The sequence below is a fragment of the Aspergillus pseudotamarii genome (genome assembly GCF_009193445.1).
Source record: "Aspergillus pseudotamarii strain CBS 117625 unplaced genomic scaffold BDV38scaffold_49, whole genome shotgun sequence".
Taxonomy (NCBI): domain Eukaryota; kingdom Fungi; phylum Ascomycota; class Eurotiomycetes; order Eurotiales; family Aspergillaceae; genus Aspergillus; species Aspergillus pseudotamarii.
Window position 1 is genome coordinate 227,972 of NW_022475063.1, and position 23,722 is coordinate 251,693.

Sequence of the window (23,722 nt, forward strand, 5' to 3'; positions counted from 1 at the left end):
TCTATCAAATCGATACATTCGATTAGTCAGTACTAGTGGGCCATAGCCTATCCGAGTACCTGATAATAATAACATACCATACTCTAAAGTGAAAGAGCAAACACTTCAGAGCCTGGGAACATTCTTCTCCGGTTCCAAGGCACCCTCTTGATAGCTTGCTCGCAGCTAGCTAACATATGCTCTACTTGGACACCCGGTCCCTCTTTCGAATAGCTACCATTGTATCATACAAAACATCCTTGAATGCGAACAGGAATGCTGCAGTAATCGCACTCTGTGTCACCTTTGGGCCAATACCTGTACGAATATTAGCTTGAGCCCTATAGCATTTTCTTAATTAGGTCGTAACTTGCCTTTATACAATCCCACGTACCCCTCCTCCTTGATGATTCTCTTCAAACTGCCGTTCAAAGTTTCCTTCGGGCCGTCCTTGCTAGCAACGTGCATCCGACTTTTGACAGTTATGTAAGGGTATGTGATGGACGTGGCCAAGATCTTGCCCAGAGCGCCAAGGTAAAACGCATCTTTCGGCGTCATACGCCTACGACGTTCCACTACGTTCTTCAACTGCTCAAAGATGGTGTACTGTAGGATGGGGTTAATCACCAAGACGAGAGCCGGGAGGACGCCGGCAAAAAGGGCCTTAGGTCCCTCCTGCCGGAGCAGGTCCAGGAGAGTGCTGATCGTCGAAGCCTTTGTCTTTTTGGCAGCGCCCGGCAATACCGGTTCGTCTGACTCGGATTTTCGCGCTGTCATCCGAGTGTTCACGACCCAGATGGGGTTAGTGATCAGCACAGTTGCACTTCCGGCGATGGCCCCAGCAATCATGGATTCGGAGGTCGTAAGCTTCGTTGAGGCTCGACCAGCCTTTGTAGCAGCCTTCTCAAAGGCCGAGCGGGTCCATTCATACCAGTAATAATAGACGAAGTTGGTTACGCTGATGCCAAAAAGCGCTGACTCAAGACCTGAATACAGTCCACTAACTCCTTCCCGTTGAACGATACGGCGGATGGCATCGGCGGTCGTTGAATGAGCACGTTTAGATTCAACTTGCGCTCTTGTTGAAAGTGTAATCAAGGGGTAGCTATAGATCAGTGGGTGTTAGCCGCTTTACTCTCAAACCTAAAGCATAATCGAAGTACGCACGTCAAAACCATAGAGAGGATTCCACCACCAGCACCAGCTAATGCATGCGCTATATTATCACTTTGCTGCGTTGCAGCCATTGCAACTGCCTTCTTGTGTTCCTCAGTCTTTGATTGAGACATGATACAGGAAGAACTTGCGCGTGCTAGCAGGGTAGTGTGTCAAGAGCGAGGTATCCAAAAAGTTGGAAGGTGGAATTGGAAGTATACGTGTTGATCCAATTCAGTAGGTGGTGTAATTAAATGCCAACAACCCTACTTTGAAATATAGAAGGAGTGAATGTGACCGCCAGCTCTTCTTACTAGCAGAATTAGGATACTGAAGGAGCAATGTATTAACTGAAGATGTGATAAGGATCGAATATGTAGACAGAATTGGGGGAGATTAGCCGTTGGGGCGCGAGAATGAATCGGCTTCTCGAATGGAGATAATGGTTTGCATGACGTTTGCCGAATTATGTGCCTCGGCTTATTTAGTCTCAGATGCACTTCCCTTTCCCCTCCCATCAGCCGGAATTAGTGTAAGTATGTATATATTTAAATTATCGAACATCAGATGTTCCTTACATCTAACGAAACAATTCATTTACCTATGTTAACTAAATATCAGAGATAGTACATCGCGGTACTCAGACTTCCTGTGCATTTGCCGTGTATTTTCATTTATAAGACTGCTCAAGCACCACCCCCCCCCCCACCTCTCTTAAATACTTGCACTGTACTCCGTAAATGCGAGAGCTAAACTAAGACCGAGGTCCGGTCTTTTCATTTAATACTACAAACGAATCTGGTTAATTTGGCTCTGTACATACACTAGCTGCCAATGCTCGCCGAGTGTCTTACAGCTAAAGAGCGATCTTCCTTTACACGCATGTGACATGCTCTTCCCAATGACTATCATATGATCAGCGTCCCTGTGGTATTAGCACTAGCTGACAGCGTCATCTTCATTCGCAATGAATGACAGGTCAACATAAGAAGGTTGAAGCGACAAATCCCCCTCACCAACCACCCAAAAAAGAAAAAAGAAGAGGCCTTCAGGATGCCGAAGACAATTTAAATCTATAACAAAATTTTACTGTTTTATTTAGGACTATACTGGCAGCATATTGACCGACATATTTAAGTTGATAAAGAAGGCAAAAACGACTCTTGCACATAGACGATGCTTCTTAATCATCATATCAGCTGGCTATGTCTTCATCAAATGAAACTTATTAGATGAAGGTTTGAAAAAAATAATCTATTTTCAGAAAATGGCTGGAATTTGTGCTAGCTACTGTGTGCCATTACCAAATAAGTATATTCTCCGAACATTCAGGGTCTTTTCCATTAATTTGTTCCTGACAAAATCGCAAGGAATCCAACCTACTAATAAGATATGGAAGAAACGGGGGAAATGCTGTAAAGTAAATCACAAAACAAGTAGCGTGTAACAGGGGGGGGGAGGGCAACAAGGGTACCAGCAATATGAGCACATATAAAGACAATCGCAGGCCGTCTAAAGCATTGTGTGAAGGATCTGAAATGATTCCCAATAATCAGTCCGAGCTTGAAAATAGCAAAAATTTCCGCAGGGCCGTCTGCGCCGTTCCACATTTTAGATAGAACTGTTTAGTGTTAAGGCGTAGTTGGCAAACCACCTCCCTGCTTCATACCGAGGTGGCTAACGTAGTATTGTGCAACACGACTCATTGGTTCGATTAGCAGCAACCACCTGCGGACCCAGACTGGACACCCTGGCCCTGGCCAACCTGCACAGTCGGCTTGTTGTTGACAGTGGCGGTACCCATACGCTCCTTGATCTGCCTTGCCATTGTCAAGAAGGCTTGCTCGACGTTCGAGGCGTTCTTAGCAGAGGTCTCCAGGAATGGTATTCCAAGGCTATCAGCGAACTCCTTTTGATTTCAAACAATATAACAAATTAGCCTCCATGCCGACTGCGGAAAGGTAAAAGTTGTCCATTCCAGAGGGATAGGGGAAAAGGTGAAGATAGGTACATACCTTTGCCACCGTGTACTCCACGACTTTCTTATCTTCCATGTCACTCTTATTACCCACGAGCAGCTTGTTGACACCCTCGGTGGCATAGCGGTCGATCTCCTGAAGCCACTGCTTCACATTGTTGAAGGAATCCATGTCAGTAACATCATACACGACACAGATACCATGAGCACCTCGATAGTAAGACGACGTAATGGTACGGAACCGCTCCTGGCCCGCAGTGTCCCACTGAAGGTCCTGTTAGCTACGCAAAATCATTCGTATGTGGTGACACCTCTCCCTACAATCTGAAGCTTCACTGTCTTGCCATCAAGTTCGATTGTTCGAATTTTCTGTCACCTAGAGGTCAGTACCACTACAAGGGATGTGGTTACCCGAACGACGATATACGTACGAAATCAACACCGATAGTGGAGATATAGCTCTCTGTGTAGGTGTCGTCTGCAAACCGGAGTAGCAAGCAAGATTTTCCGACACCGGAATCTCCGATAAGAAGGAGCTTGAAAAGATAGTCGTATCTAAGTAGATGGTTAGGATAAAAGGGAATTAAAAGTAGGCTGTCTGTTGGTTTCCACCAAAGAAGAAGGTATTACTCTGGTTATTGCACAACAAATCAGTAAAGTTGATAAAATAAGGGTGGAGAGAGACGCAGGGAGAGAGACCATTATAATGCAGACAGAGTGCAATACCCAAGGCCTCAAATAGATGTATCAAAATGTGGGCGAATAGAAGACTTACCACTCAGGGTTCATAATGGACGGTGTAGGGGTAGCTGTTGACAAATGCAAGGCTCTTCAAATAGGGGAGACGAAAGAAAAGACGAAAGAAACGGAAGTCGTCTAAGATCGAGCGGCGGTAGCAGCAGACAGAGAGGGGAGGAAAGAAGCGTTGCCTGGAAGTGTTAAGTTCGATGAAGTCGGCCGTCGTCTTTTGAAATGGCGGTTGCGAGTTGCTGAGTAGTGCAGGTGAGCAGACGAGCCCAGCGTGCAGGTTCCCTTAGTTTGTGACCGTTTCACGTTTCGCCGCGCCCCAGACACAAGACCCGATTCGGTCTAGTTGCTCCAATCAAATGATAAACTTTCCCCTAGATCATTTGTGTGGATTCTTGCTGTTCCTATTGATACCATGATATTTTGGCATGCTGGTTCTTCCACTTTACTTGAATACCTCCGTCTCCTAGACTCCTACTTCTGTTTTCACAACTCCAGCTATTGTGTGGTATCGATCGCTATTTGAAACAAACCATTACCAATAATTTTTCACTAATTTCATTATTATCCCCTCTTGCAAGTTCATATAGATATAGTAACTACATGGGGAACTTAATCCTGAGCATCTTCAGCTGGCACTCAGAATGGTTCCGCATTCCCTTTCTATACTAGCGCACTGACGTAACGTGTTCTTGAATTTTCTAGATGGCCAAGGCCTTCCGTCCAAGTCGCATGGACGGCCAGTTCATTAGGTGGGGTAGAAGAAAAACAAAAGACTACATATAGTTTTAAGTATACTATTTAGGGTCAGAAGAGTATTCCCAGTATAATATACTCCGTAATGACGATACCCTTGTTCATCTTCACATGGCAAGTTAGTAACAGACCGCTTCACTCCTCGGCAGTCAGGCATAGCCATGAGCCTGGAGCCATTCCAGAACTGATTTCTCATCTCTCTCCTTGTACCGTGCATTGGTCCGAATGCTATCCGAAACAATAACGAGTGCACGATCATAGGCACTTGTATCCTTATTCTGGAAGAACGAAGCAATGTCCTCCCCAATGCTTTGGTCTGCGAACTTAGAAAGGCCCATTCGCACAAAGCGCTCAAAGACGACGTTATTTGCCGACAAGCGAGCCTCAACGGTACCCCAGTTGTCCTTCATATACTGCCAAAGTAGATGCCGGACCTTTGAGTTCGCAGCCAAGGAGACTGCGCCATTGTGTACATCTTGGATTGCCACTTTGTCCGAGAATACAAAATCAAGGTAATCCTGGACCAGTCCTGCATCTTTGGTCCGTCCAAGGGCTGCTAGGCAGATTTCTTTGCCATCAACAGAGTCCGTCTTGAGATACTCTTCTTTAACAGAGTCAAATTCATCGAAACCGCCCTCCCAGACGTTGATACCGAAAATGACTGAACGCAGATTAGTGTGAATCGCATCCTTTTCTTGCCCGGTAGACCAGAGCTCGAAGCGTCTTTTGGCTTCTGCAATAACCCTTTGTTACGGTGTTAATAAAGCTAAAAGGAAGTGTACTTAGGGATGGGGCAAGGCTTACTTCTCATCACCTGCAAAACCGACCATTCCGATAAGAAGTTTTCGTAGCTGGACAGTAAGATATTCCTCGCCTGGTTTGAACTCCCAACCAAATCTGTGGGCAGCAGGTGATGCCAACTTAAGAGCAAATTCATTCAATCCGGCGGCTACAGACTCATTCTGAGAGAATACCGAGCGAAGGTTTGCAAGCGAGGAAGAAATTTGTGACCACACCCTACAAAATTAATTAGAATCATTGCTATAGATCTGGACAAACCTTCTGGGAAGGTACTGGGTACTAACAAATAGTTCTGCTCCTCATTGAAGCCTTCAAGAAGGGCCAGCAGAGCAGCAGTGGTGCCTTCACCAGACACAGCAAGAGCAGCAGCATCACCAATCAACCCAATCTTGTCTTCGGTGCTCAGTAGCTCTAGAGATTTGCCAAGCTTTGCCAATCGGTCACTCGGATAATTTGTCCGGTAGAATCCAGAAAGATCCTTGTTGATCTTGTAAAACGAATTCTGGCCGACACCTTGAACAGTATCAGTCTTGGTAACAAGGGCACCAGAATTCACTTCCTCCATCTTTGAGCCCGATTTGATTCCAAGCGGAATCCACCAAGTTGTTTCATCTTCTTCCGGCTTTGCATCACCTGTAGAGAGGAAACGGTTCTGGCGAATGCTAATCTGGCTAGGCTCTTCTGTCACTGTTATAACAGGGAAACCGATCTTACGAATCCATGGGTCCTTCGTCATTTTATTAGAGAAAAATAAGATATAACATGATGGCTCTGGCTTGTTCCGAGGCTTACCATGAAGCTGTTAACGTCTTGACTTGATGCTTTACTGAGCGCAGACCAAAGATCATTGGTAGTGGCATTACCTAGAGGTCGTATTTAATTAGCAAGCGCACATCTGCTCCAACATAAGTACTCACCGTAAGCGTGGGTCTTGAGGTAGCTAGCTACTCCCCGGAGGAAAGTATCTCGACCAAGATGATCGCTCAGCATCCGAATTACGGAGCTTCCTTTGAGATAGCTAATGTGATCGAAAATCTGGTCGACCTCAAGGGCATTCTTTACATGTACTTCTATTGGGTGGGATGCGCGTAATGAGTCGAGTTGGAATGCTTGTTGTACACCTTCAGCCTGTGGAATGATCAGTTCCTACTAAGATAAGTTATATTTACCTCGGGCATTGCGTACGACAAACTGAGACCATATATTCCATTCTACCCACATTCATTAGAACGAGCTGTCTTTATTGTCTAATGAGAGAAACATACCGGGATAAAAGTGGTCAACAGCCAGCCATCCAACCCAGGTCGCGAAACCTTCGTTCAACCACAGTTCGTTCCACCAATCCATAGTTACAAGATTGCCGAACCATTGGTGGGCCAATTCTTGTACCCTTTGTTAGACAACTTGAAACTCAAAGGATTAAAGCTACCTTTGGACATGACTCACCGTGAGCAACAACATACGCAATGCGGTTCTTGTAGCGAGTATCTGACTTGCCCTCATCAAAGAGAACGGCAGTCGTTCGGTATGTTACAAGGCCCCAGTTCTCCATGGCTCCCATGGCCTGGGGGAACAAAAGTAAATCTCTATACATGTATCCAAATAGGTGCGGTTGCTGAGACTCACGAATTCATGGACAGCAAGGAGGTCCGCTTTGGGTAAGGGGTACTCAATTTCGAATACTTCCGAGAAATAGTCGACAGTTCGATGAGCACATTCTAAAGCGAATCGGGCTTGTTCCTTGAGGCCCTTTGTCGTGTAGACACGCACAGGTATACTTTTCCCGTTGTATCTGCGATGGGTCATTGCCTCGGCGTATTCAAAGTCACCAACAGCCCATGCTAGAAGCTATGGTAGTGCTCGAATGGTTAGTCACATGCGGTATCATAGAATATAGATACAGACTCACGTAAGTACTCATCACGGGGGTTCTCTCAAAGGAAACTACTTTTAGGCCAGGGTTACTGCCTTCTCTCACAGATTTGATGGGCATGTTGCTTAGAGCTGTTTGGCCTTTTGGTACTTCGATCTCAAAATCAAAGGTAGCTTTCAGATTAGGTTCGTCAAAACACGGAAAAGCTCTGCGCGCATCACAGGATTCGAATTGAGTGCTCAGCATATAATGGAAATCACCTTCCCTTGGGGTATCAGGACTAGGTTTTGCAACAGGCTTGTACTTGGAGCGGTAAAAACCAGCCATGGAATTGTTCATTACACCCGCAAAAGTCAGGGATAGAACAACTTCCGATGGTGTAATTTCCTGGGGGAATTTGAAAGTCACTCGCTCTGACTTCTGGTCATAGGTTATCTCAGACGCCTGGGTTATTTTCGTCCCTACAGCAGTCATGCATTATGTCAGTAGTCTGGCCTGATATTGGGGAAGGCCTTTGAAACATGATGCACCCTGACAGACCATCTTTTCCAAAAATTTCAGCTTTCTGGACCTCGATCTCCTTGGAATTCAAGATGATTTCCTTGGTGGAGCAGGTGATTTTGGAGTCTATCTTTACGATGCCTTTGTAGCCCCAAGAGTCACCCAACTGCATGTCAAACAAGGAGACATCATAATGAACTGGTTTGACCCTGTTAATTTGTCAAACACGGTTCTTGAGAGTCCATACACATAACGACATTTACGGTTAAAGCACACAGGAACCATTAATGGACTTACACATCGGGAAGAACCTCTCTATCCATTGCAGCCATTGCGCGGATTTCAGAGCAGCACCTTACAAACGTTGAGGGAATATCAAGCTTGGTCGGACGGGGAAGCAGGCAGGAAGGCAGACGAGAAAGTGAGCGGGAACGCGAGGATGAACTGAAAGAGGGGGAGGGGCGGAGTGACATTGGCCGGACGGGGCGACGGGATGGATGACAGATTGACTGAGCATGACCTTTGGTCCACGCAACCATGCACCTTTTCCCCCACGTCTGGTTTAACAACCACCTAGAACTTCTGGAGGGGCAAATTAATCCCTGCTTACGGCCACTTTCGGCCAGTAGGTACGTATATATGCAGAATAGACAAATTACTAGCAAAGTCTACCAATCACACATAATAGTATGAGGAGTATTCCTAAACGCTTCAGGATCAAAGACTTAGAGGCCTTGAGGTAGGGTTATGGAAAGGAAAGACAAAAAAAAGGACACACACACACCACGATCCAATCAAAGCCAAGATTAACCGGAGCTCCGCCGGGAGCTTGGACTCTTTTCTGACTTAATACGGATTTAGCTCCAACTGCAGGCTGTTCCGAAACGACTCTCAGCACCATCTTTCCCCGAGTAGCTAAACCCCCCGCACTCAACACGTTAAGCTCATGGCTGATTCCGATGAAGAGTACATCGGGGAAGTTTCTGAGGATGAAGATGGCAATAATGGTTTTCGAGGATCTCGGAATGAAGGGTCTGCATCCCGTGCGAAGAGGAGAAAACAGCGTGGAGCTGAATGGGAGGTTTCAAGAACCTGGGAGACATTGGTCGAGGGTGCAGATGGGACAATTAGCTCGACAGTTGAAGGGCTCCTAGAAGCTGGGAAAAGGAAAAGGTATGCTTGAAGAAGGAAGGAAGGCGACCGGAAACTGCAGGTCGAGAAAATCAAACTAAAAGCACCTTCAACACAGGCTTCTGAAAGATACAACCCCTTTGCAACGTGGTATTATCCGCCATCTTATCTTGGTAATCGATCTGTCACAATCCATGACAGAGAAGGACCTTCGCCCTACAAGGTATCTTCTTACGCTACGGTACACGCAGAAGCTTGTGCGGGAGTTCTTCGAGCAGAATCCGATCTCCCAGCTTGGTGTCCTTGGATTAAGGGATGGTCTCGCCATCCGAATAAGTGATATGAGTGGGAACCCCACAGAACATATCAGTGCCATACAAACCCTGAGAGACCAAGATCCGAAAGGTCTCCCAAGTTTGCAGAACGGCTTGGAAATGGCTCGTGCCGCGCTATTGTGAGTCTTACCCACGCAGGCGTTATTTATGTTGAGTATCATCTGGCCCAAACTAACATGTACCCTTACAGTCATACACCCAGCCATGGCACTCGAGAGATATTCATCATATTTGGCTCACTTCTTTCGTCTGACCCTGGCGATATTCATCAAACCATAGCCAACCTCATAAATGATCAAGTGCGTGTGGGAATCGTGGGTCTCGCTGCTCAAGTAGCCATCTGCCGTGAGCTCTGCGCAAAAACGAACGGCGGCGATGACACTAGATATGGGGTAGCACTCAACGAGCAACATTTCCGTGAGTTGTTAATGGGCGTAACGACACCTCCAGCCACATATTCTCAAAAACAGTCTACAAGCTCGCTCCTAATGATGGGGTTTCCATCTCGCACTGTTGAAACATCCCCCTCCCTTTGCGCGTGTCATTCAAAACCTACCTGTGGAGGATACTTGTGCTCACGTTGTAGCAGCAAAGTTTGTGGTCTCCCTGCAGAGTGTCCCTCTTGCGGCCTCACTCTAATCCTGTCCACCCATCTTGCTCGCTCGTACCATCATTTATTTCCCCTGATAAACTGGATAGAGGTTCCCTGGCAACGGGCTTCTCACAGTTCGGGGTGTTTTGCCTGCGGTATAGCTTTTCCTCCAGTACCTCCCAAGGATCAATGGCAAATGACGGAAAATCAGGCGAAAGGGATGAGCGTAAGCAGTCGGTATGAATGTACAGTATGCGAGAATCATTTCTGTATCGATTGTGACCTCTTTGCCCACGAAGTTGTGCACAATTGCCCTGGCTGTCAAAGCAAAAATACATTTCCCAAGAAGGCTGACCTTCTAGGGAGTCAGACGGGCCTGGGCCTGGAGATAATGGATACTTCGGCGTAGTGTAAAGGCCAAATCGCATGTTTGAGGATTTTATAAAACATCCATGAATGGTACAGTGCATAGCCTGGCGTTTTTCCTTTTTCTTTTTTTTTTTTTTTTTTTTTTTTTTTTTTTTTTTAAATATCTGTTGCATAAATGCAGGTGCAATTAAATATCTCTCGTTCTACAGTTTTTTTTAGTTTTAGTTTGTTATTATTACGTCTCTTTTTTTCCTTTTTCTTTTTTTTTTTTTTTTTTTTTTCTCTCTTACTTTTTACATCCCTCCTACGAGGTGTTGACTCGCATATATCTTAGTATATATAGGGCATATTCCATATCATAAATCAATAGACCTTGATCTTGAAAATTTTGTATCCTAAGAATAAGACATCATATTAGAATGGAACTATAAATTCATGACTTTTGCTTATTTGGGGGTTGGTACCCAATATTCTGAATGAAGCTTCCTCACCGAAAGTGGTCCTCAATCACTGACCAGCAATATAAATTGGGGGTGCATCATGTTTAAGCCTCGGCTAATCCCAAATCTTATCACTGTTGAATAGTTAACCCCTACGCACCACAGTTCCCCTCAGCAATCAGTAATCATACATTGAAAGAGAAAGGAAACTGAAATAGAACAGTTAAAAATTATTTTTTGCCCATCTGCTTCGTCTTCGGAGTGGAATCCTACGTTTGATGCGTCATGGGTAACCCCCCTGCCGTCAACAATAACCTCGCAACCCAGCTGTTCGTGGGGACAACACACAGTGCAGCTGACCAAGGGAACTCTATTTCCGCAACTCAGGTCGAAAATGAAGTATATGAAAAACTCAGATACTATCCGTTCCGCACGGATCGCGAGTTTGCAAAAGGTCTTGCGATTATCCTCGGTCACCCGGATACCCCTGCAACTGAAACAGAGATCGACCGCATCGACGACCTTGTCTTACAAGCCAAATGCTTCTATTTTTCAAGGTATACAAGAAAAGAACAAAGGCCTCCCCCCCCTCTCTCTTACATTCAGTATTCCTAGCCCTCGCAAGTGCCAATGCTGAAGCTAACCCATATTCGATTGATCTGTGAATAGAAAAGAGAAGCTCGCACACCCTGTGAACTTTGCAACCTATAAGGCGTGGTTGCATTCAGACGTTTTGTCTGAAAATGTGAGCACTGGCAACACTCACCAGCAGGTTAATACACCAGTGGCTGGCACATATATATCAACGGATCATACCAATCAGACATCCACACCTGTTCAGGAGCCTACATACCCTTCCTCCTTCGCCCATATCGTTCAGCTCATCACAACCGGCCAGCCAGTCCCTGGTATTCAACAGATACCAGACACCATATTAACGGGCCATGACACACCAAGCACCAAGCCGAGGAGGCGGAAGCCTTGGGAAAAGGACGAAGTTAGTGAAACTTCTCATACCTAGACTCGACGGGGGACAACATGGAAGTCTGGGGCATAAGAACCGCTACCATTCTTGCTAGGGCCCTTAGTATTCTAGCGAGAAGCAGGCGACTTCAGCGATCATTAGCCCCACCACAGAAGTAGATAACTTTTATTGAAGTCATGTCAAGAGGTCTTGGACAGTGATTGTAGACTATTCTAGGTTCAAAAGATAACATGACACTAAGGATTAATGAGTGACCGGACATGGCACACAAAAGGTGAGTCTCCACATGCAATGTTGCTTCCTTCTGTAAACCAAATCTCCCACATAACAACCCACCCCTGTAGCTTTTTTTTTCCTGATACATTGTAGCCATTTCACGAAAATGCTTTGTTCTTCTGTGAAGCTGAAACAAAGAAAAGGGTCTTAACGTTAAATGCATGGAGCATGAGGTGCAGAACGTTGTGCGGACCGCGCTCATTATCAGCCAGTCCTATGTAGATACTGCCTGCGCCATATGACCATAGCGCCGCGAAACCCTAGTCTAGAGCGCCGTAGAATACTAAGTTGAATACTATATCGTATCAGTCGTATACCTGTCCATAGAGCGTCACAGACTCAGCTCTTATTACTTCTGAGGCTTAAGTTACGGGCAATTGAACCCATTGCTTGCAGAGGTTTTTGCTGTCGATCTTAGCGGAATGGTGGGTAGTTTGGGTTCCATTGGCTTCCGCGACTAAATCGGCCTCCATTTTGGCCTGATATTTGGCACCTATCGTCGTTGAAGTTTGTAAAACGACCGATCTGCATGCCAGCACCTGGTCCAGGGCGTGTAATATGAGACGGGTTGCAGCAGAGCATGGCCACGCGAGAACCAAATTTAGACCCGCGCAAAGAAACCATATGTTTCCTTTAACTGAGAATTAGAGTTGACGAATCAAACTGTGCTGTTAAACATACCTGATATGACTCGCAACTAGCTCACGCTGATGAAGCGCGGCGTTCATAAGGATCCATTGTATGAGGTAGTTCCCATACTGATCCCCAGCAACTATCTATCGTTTAGGACCAACCTCTCGGCAAGCTTGGGGTTTCGGGACTTACTGTCAATCAATGGCATTCTCGGCCGATCAGTACGACCTGTACATACTCGAGTAAGGTAGCGGTCTAGGAACTCAGAACCACCGATCTTTAAGCATTTTTCCACTATTTTAGAAGCAAATTGATCCATGCTGTAGTCAACAGACCACAGGAGGATATGCTCAATCGCACGATTCTTGTCATGGGGTGCGCCATGCTCGCAAATGTGTTGAATGCACCAGTTCCCAAACTGGCCGTGAGCAAGTAGGTCGATCTTGGTCAGCACTTCTTCTATGGCCGGGCGCTAAGGGCTGTCAGCATTCTCTGCCCGGGTATACCCAAAGCCTCCTTCTTTCCTTATCCATGAGTGTTTATGTTGACTTTATGTTGGCTGTCTCCTTGGTTTATGGGATTTGTTCGCTTAGAATAACAGTGGGATAAAACTCTTACCTTTTCATCCTCTACACAATTCTCAAATATGTTCTGTACAACCAAGCTTCCCGTCTCCCCTAAAGCGACTTCATGCCACATTCCGCGCAATGCTTCGTTAACCTTAGCCATAATCTGCGGAGGCTCACCACTCCATCGTAACTCGAAGAGTTTCTGCCAGACATGACAAGCATAACGGTGGATCACTGTTTCTGGAATTTTGCGTAAAAGCTCATGGACCATAACAGCTTTATGATCTTCAGGGACACAGTCGAATGCCTTTTGGATTACATGGCAGCCAAAGGGATCCATGCTAAGGCTCAATGTGTTACCTTTTATTGCATTTGCAATAGCAACTATTTGTTCAGATGTGCCATGCTCAAAACAGCGCTGCACAAGAAAGTTGCCAAAACGATTAATCATTAGGGGATATGCTTGATGCACTATGGCCTTTATAATTTCATACTTTTGCTCAGCTGTCCCAACTTTGAGTTTCTGCTGTAGGAAGATAGAAGCCTGTTGATCGTTATTGCAAACAATTTTATCAACAATATATCTCCAATCACAAGAGACATTTTTGTCAAGGAGCCTGCGGTAATTAAGTGGTTCAAGAGGCGAAATGTACGTCTGAGTAGAGCTCACACCAACCTACAAGCGTGAGCATATGCTAAGAACACAAGATTAGGTACTCCTCACGGCTGAAGATGTCCAGGATGGCGCAGTTGTGCCGGAAGAAGTAAACTCAGAGGCTGTGGGAGAGAGGCGGGTCCCAACTGGTTTTTGATGATAAGGCGCTATAGGATACAATCCAATCTGTTGATATGTGCTGCTTTGCTGATTTGCAGGTGATCTAGGCGCTTGAATACTTGGGGAGCTGGCAGCAAACGTTCCCCAAGGAGAATGCTGCGTTGGAAAAAAGGCCCCACCGCGGTTGAATTGTGTGATAGACCGGCGTGACCCTACACCTGAGCCTGAAGTATACCTACTTTGCTCACTGGCAAGGCGTGAGTCGAAACTGCAAGCTCCAGTGGACGGCCCAGAGAACACACGATGAGGCTTAGACGAAATGATCCCAGAGACACCAATATCGGGAAGTAGATTACCCCAAGGCCTGCTCAAATTTTGACTAAAAAAATTGTTAGGCATTGATATTGGCTCGCCGTAAGATTTATCAATAACTGGGTTAGGCATATTCATGTTAAACCTCTGCTGACCTGGGGGGATCCAGAAACCTTGCGGCCGGTTGTATGCTCCCGTAGAAAGCGCGTCGGAAATGTCTGACTGAGAGTCATCTGGGACACTCCATCCGTCCTGAAGCTGACTGAAAGTTGGATTCGAAGCGTTGAAGACATCTTGTAAATCACTGATCGTCTGCTCCGTGACCTCCCGGCCATTAAAGTCAACTTCAGAAGGAGGACCAAGGGCCTGATCCAGTGTGTGTTTGATTACACGAGTCTGTGCAAGCTCTTGTTCTTGAAGTGCAATTCTTGAATTGGCAGCAAGTAGTTCCTGCTTTAAGCGAAGAACTTCGGATGTGTCGGTGTTTGTAGCATCCGGTAAGGCTAGATCTTGGGCAAGAGACTGGACTGGTCCCGAGGTTGAAGTAAGCGGCAGAATTTCAGAAGATTTGTTGGTTCCATCATGTCCCTCTAAGCCCTCATAGCTGCTATAAAGAGTACGCCTCTGCCGATCAAGCAAACTTTGCTGCTCAGATATCCTTGTAAGGATTCCTTGGTTTGTGGAGAGCTTGATACCTGATGGTTGGGGCTTTGGGGAGAGCCTAGCCAGTAGCTTTCCCATCTCGGAGTTGTCAACTGGAGAGATGGATTTTGGATGCTCCAACTTCTGCTTCTGGGATTGTGAGACATTTTGACCTTCATAGAGTTGATTTCTTTTCCTTGGAAGAAACCTGACCTTGTTCGACAGAATATCATTGAATTCACCAACCGAGGGTTGAAAATTTCCAAGCTTGGATGATATCAGAGGATCGGGGGGGGTGTTAGAAGCGTTCCTATGCTTGTGGTTCTAGAGTGAAATGTGGTTGTTATTGAATGGTTGCACCCTTACTGTGCGCGGTACTTACGGATGCTTCGCGTCCAAAAGATGATGCTTGTCCGTCATTGGAGAATAACTTGGCCTCGGAGAGCCTGCGGCCGGTCGTAGGAGACCCGGTGGACAGCAGTGACATATCTGCCTAGACAGTTGATGGAAGCCTTTATAAACAAAGAACAATGTAACCGCAATCACGCTGTTGGCTAGAAACGGCACTGGAATCCAAATGCTTTCACACGTAACGACAACTGGAATTGAAGCAAATACTTAAAGGATGACCGTAAGTGAAGAGATAGGCTTTGTCTTTAGTGACGAAAGAGACGCGAGATAGGTGGGAAAAGACAAGACCAGAGATAGAAAGATTGGTACATAGACACTAAAGAAAAATAGATCGTTGATGTATGGTATTGGGAAGTAACGATGGGGACCAAATGGAGAAATGCCCTAGCCCCTAGGGAAGTGGGAGGAAGTATCCATGGAGAACACCTCACCTAACAGTCGGTAGTACTAGTAGAATGACTCAAAAACGGAACATGAAGACTACCTGTCATAGCTGTCTATGACTAGGCCAGTATACCTCAGAACTTCTTAGTGATACTCCTCGGCCTCTACCAAGATAGCTGGCATCCATAGAGCAGCCGCACTAATACTTGGTATAGTGTAGCTTGCTCCAGGCTAGAAATATTAGCATCTTTGATCACCAACACCAGGACATTCTACCTGACAGTCTCTGTTCCACCTTTCTATAAACTTTATGGTATTACATTCAAGGAGACATTTCAAGTGAAAACACTGTCCTAGGCTGAGCTCCGCTGTAGTAAAGTAATCCGCCACGCTATAGTGCATTGGCCCCATGACACTGAATACACTAGTGTATATACTTACCAACACTTGCTTCTCTGTTCAAATAGTAGTCCACGTCAATATAGCCATTTTGCGATGTATATAGGCTAAACCAATCAATATCATCGACATATTTCCAAGTCGTACTCCCCATGGCCCTCACCAAAAGTATACAATGTTAAGCAAGTAACTACATTCATCGCAAAGCCAGAAATTCTGACCTGGTAGATCCTCCCGGAAATGGCAGAAGTAGCATTACTACTGGTAGTAGTGCTAGTAGTATTGGCTGCTCAAGCTTGGTGACATCAGGCCATTACCACAGTTTTGGGAAGCAATGCTCTCCTTGGGGAAAGAGTTCCTTTAGTTCATCTTAGAAGTTACGTAGGATTATAGTTTCCTACACTATGAGAGGCGAACGCCGAGGAAATGTAGCAGCTATTATATCGCTCAGCCTATCTCATCATTCATGTTCTTTGCCACAGTGCTACTTCCCAAAGTAAACTATGTCATACCCTCGCCAGAAGCAGAAGAAGAAAAAGCCTGTAGAATACATTAGAATGTTTCACTTAAGTCCATTATATACATGTACAGTATCTCAATTTTTAACTACCCCCTACGCCGCCTATATTGACTTTAATTTGAAATCGTTTATATGGTAGATAGGTCTGGTAATATAAAATATACATCTCTTTTATAAAAAAAGGGTAGTTCACTATAGTATCTGGTTTGAAATTTTTCCTAAATAGTAAAAAGTTCCATTGCTTATTGATAATTTCTTTTTTCCTTTTTAAACCTTATTACTATTATCTAATTTATTACTTAAATTATTTTTAAAATTATTTTCTGAGACTTATCTTCTTCTTTTAGATTAGGATAGCTTTATCTCTCAGATTATTTTAATATACTTATAGTTTTAAAAGATAATTCTTCTAATTATACTTCAATAGAACTTTTATCTATGATTTCTCGGGAATCTTAATAGTACCTACTCTATCTTTTCCCTATATTTTATATTGATTGACCACCGCTTCAAGCTTCTCCTTGACCGGGGATAGTCCGTATATTGTTATCCCACTGGGTAGACATGTTTAACTCAGAAGTCGAGAGTTCGAGCCTCCCTGTGACCACCATCTGTTGTGCCTAAGCACCGAGAGTAGTTGATTGATGAAGTTGTTCTTCTATTGTCGGTATAACTAATAGCCGATAAGCGGCTCCTTTACCGCTTTCTCTACCGCTAATCGGTAGGTTGGCAGAATAGCCACGACAATAATATTATATAGAAACTTAAGTAGTTTTAATTTTATTGTTAAGATAGGAATTATTGTTAAGATAAGATAGACTAATACACTGAATAACAGATGGATCTGCTGACCTAAGAGATAGCTATCATGGACATGTTCAATATACAAAACAAAAACATTTTTTTAACTGTCTTGCAGCTATAGTCGGGTCCGCGTAGTAGGTTCCTATTTCATCCATCACGTGGTTCTACCATCAATACGTAGTAGACCTGATCCAAACTTGACCATGGAACAAACGCATGATAATAAAATTCAGGGCATGGAGACACACATGTAGATACATAAACAAACAAGTATGTCATGAGCATTCCTTACATAGTAAATAAAGGATATAGGTTTATGTGGCCTGCATTCAGTGGTACGTGACTATAGTACATAAATACACAATCATAATACCAATTACGTACGAGTAATAGTAACCAGGCCTTCGCCTAGAGACTCAGGTTTAGCCCGATGAGACCTCATACATAGTAAAGTAAGTACACTTCGGGCCCGGGAGTACGCCGTAAGTAGTATTTAATGACTAACCTCTCCCGAGTAGTTAACTAGTTATATATTGAAATTTGATAAGGTGTGGTCCCGCACCATGTTCTCCCTCCTTGGTGTTCATTCGTCAGAAAGGATTCGTCATCCAGCGAGTAGAAACCGCAAACGTTACAAGACCGCAGTGGATACTGATACCTCAACATCCACCCAAGTCGATTTCATACGGCCTTTCCACCAGCACAGGAGAACTCGCCTTGAAAAAGTTGCTTGAGAGAGCCTGAGTAACTGGCTTCCCCACCTTCTGCCCATATTATTACGGACATATGTATGGCCGCTCGACTTTACCGTTCAGGCCTACTTTTTAGACTCAAGGCGAACTACCACAAGGACCTGAAAGACCAGTTACAAAGTGATTAGGAATGACTACAGCCATTGTTACTGGTACTGGTCGGCGATCTTCTATGCGGCAGTCAGATTTGCAGACTTCAGTAACTGATTCTATTTCACAATCAATGACTACCAGTCCGATAGACAAGTTCCCGCAATTCAAGGACGACCTATATGAAATCGCTGCAGGGCCAAGAGAACCTCATCCAAGTTTTGCGACTAAGTATACACCGAATGATCGCTGGGAACCGCGCAAAGAAAATCATTTCGCCCCAGAGTATACAAATGGGACAATCAGGCATTCTAAGCATAAGCCGAGGAAAAGCATCAGCGAGGCAATCAGTACCATCCGCACACGTAATGCCAGTGTGAGCGCTAACGCGCAAGAATTGGCCCAAGCCCTCCGGGCGCCAGTGTCATACAAACTGATAGTATGGTGAACCGTTCTTGCGCATTGTCAGGAATTGTGGCTCACATCTACTTAGAGTCTTTGCCTCATCTGGTACATGACCTCCGCTCTAACAAACACGTCGTCGAAATCCATCTTGAATGCACTCCCAAAACCAATCACTCTTACGATCGTGCAATTTGCGTTTGTATCAATATGGTGCTTACTGCTGTCATATCTCTCGAAGATATTACCATGGCTCAGGAATAGTATACCGGCCCTCAAAAATGGTATCCGTTACCCCTCGCGCGACGTTATAATGACCGCGTTGCCTCTCGCAGTATTTCAGCTAGCAGGCCATATACTAAGTTCCATGGCTACTTCCCAAATACCGGTCTCGCTGGTTCATACAATCAAGGGACTATCGCCTTTGTTTACAGTCTTAGCATACCGCGTGTTCTTTCGCATCCGATATGCCAGCGCTACCTACCTATCTCTTGTTCCCTTGACTTTAGGTGTTATGCTTGCTTGTTCCACTGGATTTTCTACAAACTTCTTTGGAATAACTTGTGCATTGGTTGCGGCTTTGGTCTTCGTTTCCCAAAATATATTTTCTAAGAAGCTGTTCAACGAAACAGCTCGCGGAGAATCGGAGACACAACCGTCCGCTCAACGGAAATTGGACAAGTTAAATTTACTTTGCTATTGCTCTGGGTTGGCCTTCATACTAACGCTACCAATATGGGTTCTCTGCGAGGGTTACCCATTACTTTCAGATGTAATGCACGACGGATCCATCTCGCTGTCAGGCAAGGAGAACTCCTTAGGTCATGGTGCTCTTTTATTTGAGTTTGTGTTCAACGGAGTCTCCCATTTTGCGCAAAACATCCTGGCATTTGTTCTGCTATCCATGATATCACCGGTTTCTTACTCAGTGGCATCTCTCGTGAAGAGAGTATTTGTCATTGTCGTTGCGATCGTATGGTTTGGCAATTCAACCACTGCGATGCAGGCAATTGGCATCGCTCTTACATTTATTGGACTATATCTCTACGATCGCAACAGCCATGATGATCTAGCAGACCAAAGGGCGAACGCAGACCACTTTCGCACGCAGGACAATGTACTTCCTCTCAACATTCGGAGTACAACTAAAACATGGGATTCTAACGGCTATGTATTTCCACCGGGGAAGACTAGTGAGCGTCAGTTTCTAGACGACACACATTCTTTCTCAAACAACCTGAAGAAGGTCGATGATATACCAGGCCGAGTCCGCCCCAGGGGAAGCAGTAATACTAGGGCATGGCTGCCACCTGGCACAAAGCAGGAGACAACTTGGCAGCCAAGTGACTCTTAGATGGTCTTGACCTTGAACTTCATGGTTTTTACTCTGCTCCCTGAAGCGCTTAGGTCTCGTGGTGTAACAATCTTCAGTTTGCCGTATGGCACCTTTTCTCTCTCTTCCTCGTGTGTCTGGTCTTGGGGGTGGGGTTTAGATAATATTTTTGTATTGGTATGAAAGACTCTTAATAGAAGCAAATTTTCCAAAGTCTCAAGAACTTAGTTGATTTTCCTTACAATGCTGCAATCACGTGCCCTGTTTTCAACTACTTAAGGCTACCCAGTATCTTCGTATGGTGAGAAAAACCAAGGTTGGCCAGCCAATAACCCGATCAGTCAAAATCTAAGACGAAATTTCTTTAAAGTGCTGAGGTCGTAAGTCTATTACATTTGCCAGTTGAGTGCTCGGATACCAACAAAAACTAATTAGACATAGAAGAGCTAATGTTCGCTTGTTCATCAATACATGTACAACAATAAATGTCGCCACTGTCAGTAAAGAACTATACCTTCATCAGGTAGTCACATCAATAGAATGAGAATAACCTTAAGGAGCTCCAGCTCAGTGCATTTGTTCTTGGGACATGTAGCAGAGGGGGGAGGGATAGAAGAAAGCCCTACCACCTACAATAATCATGCCCGTGAATGAGTTTGATAAGAGGAAGAAAGAAGGAAAAAAAAAAAAGAGAGAAAAAAGGAAAGAAATAAACACAGGTTGAAAACGTGACTAAAAGGTGTGACGCGGACTAAATGATTTGCCGTATAACCGAGCCAATGCGAGGCGGGCAATTTGCGAGTGACGCCCCGACTGGCAGAATCCGAACAGGCCAAAAGTGCTCTCTCCAAGAACATCGGCTCTTCAAGCTCTGCATTGGGCATCTCATCCACCCATCTCCTTTTCCTTTTATTTCCCTTTCCCTTCCCTACCCTTTTTAATTTCTCACAGCATGCGGCCGCAGTTGTTTCGTGCGGCCGCTCGGGCTGTCCGGGTCCCAGGAATCAACAACCTGAGGTCCTTTGCGACGACAACCCCTCGCCTTGCCGAAGTGGAACTCACAATTGGTATGACTTCGTTAATCTTCCAACTTTATACTGTATTAAAGTTGATTGTTATGGCTTTAGATGGTAAAAAGGTATCAGTAGAAGGTGATTTGACCTTGGGCTACGACGTTCTAGCTCTCCCTGCTTACACCTTTCCACAGCCGGATCAGCTCTTATTCAAGCTTGCGAGAAAGCGGGCGCGACAATTCCAAGGTATGGAGGCGTCTAATGAAGATTATTAAACATTGCTAATAATAATAATCTCAATAGATACTGCTACCACGAGTGCGCTCAGCCCCCCCTAGAGTCCCGTTTATATCCGCTGCTAACATCCCAACAGAAAACTTATGATTGCAGGAAATTGTACGTTCTCATATAATGCCAGTTTTCAAGATTTTCTAACCTCGTGTTAGGTCGTATGTGCCTAGTTGAAGTTGAGCGTGCACCGAAACCAGTGGCATCGTGCGCTTGGCCCGTACAGCCGGGAATGAATGTGAAGACCAACTCACCGCTTGTTCACAAGGCGAGGGAGGGCGTTATGGAATTTCTCCTCGCTAATCATCCTCTTGATTGCCCCATCTGTGACCAGGGCGGTGAATGTGATCTTCAGGATCAGTCAATGCGTTATGGTGCCGATCGTGGGCGCTTCCATGAGGTTGGGGGCAAGCGAGCGGTGGAAGATAAGAACATCGGACCTTTGGTCAAGACGTCTATGAATCGATGTATTCATTGTACCCGCTGCGTTCGATTCATGAACGATGTTGCTGGTGCCCCGGAACTCGGAACTGCCGGCAGAGGAAACGATATGCAGATCGGCACCTACCTGGAGAAGAACCTCGATTCTGAGCTCTCCGGAAATGTTATTGATCTCTGCCCCGTCGGCGCACTTACTTCGAAGCCTTATGCTTTCCGTGCTCGTCCATGGGAATTGAAACACACCGAATCCATTGATATCCATGATGCTTTGGGCTCCAACATCCGGATAGATAGCAGGGGTATGGAAGTCATGCGGATCATTCCGAGACTCAACGATGACATCAACGAGGAATGGATCAACGATAAATCGCGCTTTGCGTGTGACGGCTTGAAAACCCAGAGGCTTACAACGCCTCTTATCCGCAGGGAGGGAAAATTCGTCCCCGCGACATGGGAACAAGCCCTGGCTGAGATCTCCTCTGCCCGTCAGAAACTCCAGCTCAAGGAAAATGAATTTAAGGCTGTTGCTGGACACTTAGTAGACGCCGAATCGCTCGTTGCCATGAAAGATCTAGCTAACAAGCTTGGTTCTGACAATCTTGCCTTGGATCAGCCGGGTGGCAGCTCACCCATTGCCCACGGTGTTGACGTTCGTTCGAGCTATCTCTTCAACTCTAAGATCTATGGTATCGAAGAGGCCGATGCCATCCTGTTGGTCGCTACAAACCCTCGCCATGAAGCTTCGGTCCTTAACGCACGCATCCGCAAACAGTATCTGCGTTCTGATCTCGAGATCGGGCTCGTTGGTGAAACGTTTGAGAGTACCTTCGACTTTGAGCACCTTGGCTCCGATGTTTCCGCTTTAAAAACGGCGCTTGCAGGGAAATTCGGTGAAAAGCTTGCCACCGCAAAACGCCCCATGGTGATCGTTGGTAGCGCTGCAGCAGAGCACGCGGACGCCAAAACGATTTTTGAGACAGTCGGCAGCTTTGTAGAGAAGCATTCGAGTACATTCAACACCTCTGAGTGGCAGGGCTACAATGTTCTTCAGCGCGCTGCATCCCGTGCTGCTGCCTACGAAATTGGTTTCACCACGCCGTCCCCGGAAGTTGCTCAGACCAAACCCAAGATGGTTTGGCTCCTCGGAGCGGATGAAGTCGGTCAGACTGAGATCCCGAGTGATGCTTTTGTCATTTACCAGGGACATCACGGTGATCGTGGTGCTCAACTTGCCGATGTTGTCCTTCCAGGTGCTGCCTTTACAGAGAAGTCCGGCACATATATCAATACTGAGGGACGTGTACAAGTTACTCGTGCGGCCACCTCGTTGCCTGGTGCTGCACGCGACGACTGGAAGATTATCCGTGCCACCAGTGAGTTTCTTGATGTGCCACTTCCCTATGACGACATTGAAGCACTTCGCGACCGTATGGAAGAGATTAGCCCTGTGATGCGCCGATACGACGTCGTTGAGCCAACTTCTCTGGGCTCATTGAGCAAGGTTCAATTGGTTGAGCAGAACAAGGGCACCCAGCCAACCTTAGCACCTTTCAAAAAGGTTATCGATGACTTCTATTTTACCGACTCCATCTCTCGGAGGTATGTACCCTTGCAGTTCGTTCATCCATGTAAATATTTGTTTCTAATCGAGATACAGCTCGCCAACGATGGCCCGATGCTCAGCAGCTAAGGCCACAGGAAACCCGGAGACGAACTTTATGGCCGCTGGTGAAATGTCTCCTCAGGCTCTGTACGGCTAAGCACATGCGATTTAAAGCATGATATGCCTAGATCTTTTTTCTTGTTTGTCTATTGTCTAGGCGTTGTCGTTGTAACACCTATACTTGTCTATTTGTGTTTTGTTCCCTTTTTGCTGAAACTGTTAGTCGTCATGTTTTGCCACCTCATTCCCAAGATGCCTCCCATATCACCCTCTGGTATAGAATGGGATGCCAGTAGCGGTGAACTTGTACATAAGATTGAGGTAAAATTCAGCTTTTACGCATAAAGGTACTTTAGGATCTTTGGGTATTCAT

General features: G+C 45.5%; 10 protein-coding genes across 10 annotated transcripts; 5 read left to right on the forward strand and 5 right to left on the reverse strand.

Moving 5' to 3' along the window:
* Positions 1 to 181: 181 nt before the first annotated feature.
* pmp47 (putative peroxisomal membrane protein Pmp47) lies at positions 182 to 1,268 on the reverse strand (the record flags this gene model as incomplete). The annotated part of the gene is made up of 3 exons (XM_032057651.1): positions 182 to 297; positions 354 to 1,084; positions 1,147 to 1,268. The coding sequence occupies 3 exons, from the start codon at positions 1,266 to 1,268 to the stop codon at positions 182 to 184; spliced, it is 969 nt and encodes a 322-aa protein (XP_031910959.1).
* Positions 1,269 to 2,174: 906 nt separating this feature from the next.
* BDV38DRAFT_253996 (uncharacterized protein) lies at positions 2,175 to 3,171 on the reverse strand. The gene has a single exon (XM_032055278.1). The coding sequence runs from the start codon at positions 2,742 to 2,744 to the stop codon at positions 2,517 to 2,519; it is 228 nt and encodes a 75-aa protein (XP_031910961.1). The 5' UTR covers positions 2,745 to 3,171; the 3' UTR covers positions 2,175 to 2,516.
* On the reverse strand, positions 2,175 to 4,143 carry BDV38DRAFT_254001 (Rab family GTPase YPT1). Its single transcript, XM_032055279.1, has 5 exons — positions 3,891 to 4,143; positions 3,544 to 3,667; positions 3,434 to 3,481; positions 3,150 to 3,377; positions 2,175 to 3,043 (listed from the first exon to the last, which is right to left on the reverse strand). Exons 1-5 carry the CDS (start codon positions 3,899 to 3,901, stop codon positions 2,849 to 2,851), a joined length of 606 nt encoding a protein of 201 aa, XP_031910960.1. The 5' UTR covers positions 3,902 to 4,143; the 3' UTR covers positions 2,175 to 2,848.
* A 329-nt stretch (positions 4,144 to 4,472) lies between these two features.
* On the reverse strand, positions 4,473 to 8,315 carry BDV38DRAFT_254007 (M1 family metallopeptidase). The gene is made up of 12 exons (XM_032055280.1): positions 8,088 to 8,315; positions 7,830 to 7,999; positions 7,326 to 7,750; positions 7,043 to 7,264; positions 6,863 to 6,980; positions 6,682 to 6,798; positions 6,602 to 6,627; positions 6,334 to 6,544; positions 6,209 to 6,279; positions 5,701 to 6,143; positions 5,420 to 5,632; positions 4,473 to 5,359 (listed from the first exon to the last, which is right to left on the reverse strand). The coding sequence occupies exons 1-12, from the start codon at positions 8,261 to 8,263 to the stop codon at positions 4,765 to 4,767; spliced, it is 2,787 nt and encodes a 928-aa protein (XP_031910962.1). The 5' UTR covers positions 8,264 to 8,315; the 3' UTR covers positions 4,473 to 4,764.
* Positions 8,316 to 8,599: 284 nt separating this feature from the next.
* Positions 8,600 to 10,327, forward strand: BDV38DRAFT_254010 (TFIIH/NER complex subunit SSL1). Its single transcript, XM_032055281.1, has 3 exons — positions 8,600 to 8,963; positions 9,040 to 9,375; positions 9,447 to 10,327. The coding sequence occupies exons 1-3, from the start codon at positions 8,737 to 8,739 to the stop codon at positions 10,255 to 10,257; spliced, it is 1,374 nt and encodes a 457-aa protein (XP_031910963.1). The 5' UTR covers positions 8,600 to 8,736; the 3' UTR covers positions 10,258 to 10,327.
* Positions 10,328 to 10,801: 474 nt separating this feature from the next.
* Positions 10,802 to 11,724, forward strand: BDV38DRAFT_148870 (DUF5572 domain-containing protein). The gene is made up of 2 exons (XM_032051582.1): positions 10,802 to 11,214; positions 11,327 to 11,724. The coding sequence occupies exons 1-2, from the start codon at positions 10,943 to 10,945 to the stop codon at positions 11,676 to 11,678; spliced, it is 624 nt and encodes a 207-aa protein (XP_031910964.1). The 5' UTR covers positions 10,802 to 10,942; the 3' UTR covers positions 11,679 to 11,724.
* A 556-nt stretch (positions 11,725 to 12,280) lies between these two features.
* BDV38DRAFT_295024 (Pumilio-family RNA binding repeat-containing protein) lies at positions 12,281 to 15,359 on the reverse strand (the record flags this gene model as incomplete). The annotated part of the gene is made up of 8 exons (XM_032062623.1): positions 15,232 to 15,359; positions 14,112 to 15,173; positions 13,845 to 13,942; positions 13,170 to 13,737; positions 12,744 to 13,023; positions 12,600 to 12,690; positions 12,458 to 12,549; positions 12,281 to 12,411 (listed from the first exon to the last, which is right to left on the reverse strand). Exons 1-8 carry the CDS (start codon positions 15,334 to 15,336, stop codon positions 12,281 to 12,283), a joined length of 2,427 nt encoding a protein of 808 aa, XP_031910965.1. The 5' UTR covers positions 15,337 to 15,359.
* A 2,570-nt stretch (positions 15,360 to 17,929) lies between these two features.
* Positions 17,930 to 20,612, forward strand: BDV38DRAFT_254014 (putative ER to Golgi transport protein (Sly41)). Its single transcript, XM_032055282.1, has 2 exons — positions 17,930 to 18,648; positions 18,703 to 20,612. The coding sequence occupies exons 1-2, from the start codon at positions 18,250 to 18,252 to the stop codon at positions 19,963 to 19,965; spliced, it is 1,662 nt and encodes a 553-aa protein (XP_031910966.1). The 5' UTR covers positions 17,930 to 18,249; the 3' UTR covers positions 19,966 to 20,612.
* Positions 20,613 to 20,733: 121 nt separating this feature from the next.
* On the forward strand, positions 20,734 to 21,324 carry BDV38DRAFT_148960 (uncharacterized protein). Its single transcript, XM_032051585.1, has one exon. The coding sequence runs from the start codon at positions 20,897 to 20,899 to the stop codon at positions 21,230 to 21,232; it is 336 nt and encodes a 111-aa protein (XP_031910967.1). The 5' UTR covers positions 20,734 to 20,896; the 3' UTR covers positions 21,233 to 21,324.
* On the forward strand, positions 21,206 to 23,722 carry BDV38DRAFT_148939 (putative NADH-ubiquinone oxidoreductase, subunit G). Its single transcript, XM_032051583.1, has 3 exons — positions 21,206 to 21,353; positions 21,404 to 23,285; positions 23,344 to 23,722. Exons 1-3 carry the CDS (start codon positions 21,338 to 21,340, stop codon positions 23,444 to 23,446), a joined length of 2,001 nt encoding a protein of 666 aa, XP_031910968.1. The 5' UTR covers positions 21,206 to 21,337; the 3' UTR covers positions 23,447 to 23,722.

What these genes read in the sequence shown, in the direction of transcription:
- BDV38DRAFT_148960 (XM_032051585.1), top strand. Translation starts at nt 20,897, where the DNA reads ATGCGGCCGCAGTTGTTTCGTGCGGCCGCTCGGGCTGTCCGGGTCCCA.
- BDV38DRAFT_254010 (XM_032055281.1), top strand. Translation starts at nt 8,737, where the DNA reads ATGGCTGATTCCGATGAAGAGTACATCGGGGAAGTTTCTGAGGATGAA. An exon ending in GAAGCTGGGAAAAGGAAAAG is followed by an intron (nt 8,964 to 9,039) that starts GTATGCTTGAAG and finishes CCTTCAACACAG; the next exon opens with GCTTCTGAAAGATACAACCC. An exon ending in ATGGCTCGTGCCGCGCTATT is followed by an intron (nt 9,376 to 9,446) that starts GTGAGTCTTACC and finishes GTACCCTTACAG; the next exon opens with TCATACACCCAGCCATGGCA.
- BDV38DRAFT_148939 (XM_032051583.1), top strand. An exon ending in ACCGACTCCATCTCTCGGAG is followed by an intron (nt 23,286 to 23,343) that starts GTATGTACCCTT and finishes ATCGAGATACAG; the next exon opens with CTCGCCAACGATGGCCCGAT.
- BDV38DRAFT_254014 (XM_032055282.1), top strand. Translation starts at nt 18,250, where the DNA reads ATGACTACAGCCATTGTTACTGGTACTGGTCGGCGATCTTCTATGCGG. An exon ending in CAGTGTCATACAAACTGATA is followed by an intron (nt 18,649 to 18,702) that starts GTATGGTGAACC and finishes ACATCTACTTAG; the next exon opens with AGTCTTTGCCTCATCTGGTA.
- BDV38DRAFT_254007 (XM_032055280.1), bottom strand. Translation starts at nt 8,263, where the DNA reads ATGTCACTCCGCCCCTCCCCCTCTTTCAGTTCATCCTCGCGTTCCCGC. An exon ending in TCCTTGCTGTCCATGAATTC is followed by an intron (nt 6,981 to 7,042) that starts GTGAGTCTCAGC and finishes TTGTTCCCCCAG; the next exon opens with GCCATGGGAGCCATGGAGAA. An exon ending in AATGAGGAGCAGAACTATTT is followed by an intron (nt 5,633 to 5,700) that starts GTTAGTACCCAG and finishes TTAATTTTGTAG; the next exon opens with GGTGTGGTCACAAATTTCTT.
- BDV38DRAFT_148870 (XM_032051582.1), top strand. Translation starts at nt 10,943, where the DNA reads ATGGGTAACCCCCCTGCCGTCAACAATAACCTCGCAACCCAGCTGTTC. An exon ending in AAATGCTTCTATTTTTCAAG is followed by an intron (nt 11,215 to 11,326) that starts GTATACAAGAAA and finishes ATCTGTGAATAG; the next exon opens with AAAAGAGAAGCTCGCACACC.
- BDV38DRAFT_254001 (XM_032055279.1), bottom strand. An exon ending in CCACTATCGGTGTTGATTTC is followed by an intron (nt 3,482 to 3,543) that starts GTACGTATATCG and finishes TCTAGGTGACAG; the next exon opens with AAAATTCGAACAATCGAACT. An exon ending in TGGAGTACACGGTGGCAAAG is followed by an intron (nt 3,044 to 3,149) that starts GTATGTACCTAT and finishes TGAAATCAAAAG; the next exon opens with GAGTTCGCTGATAGCCTTGG.
- BDV38DRAFT_253996 (XM_032055278.1), bottom strand. Translation starts at nt 2,744, where the DNA reads ATGTGGAACGGCGCAGACGGCCCTGCGGAAATTTTTGCTATTTTCAAG.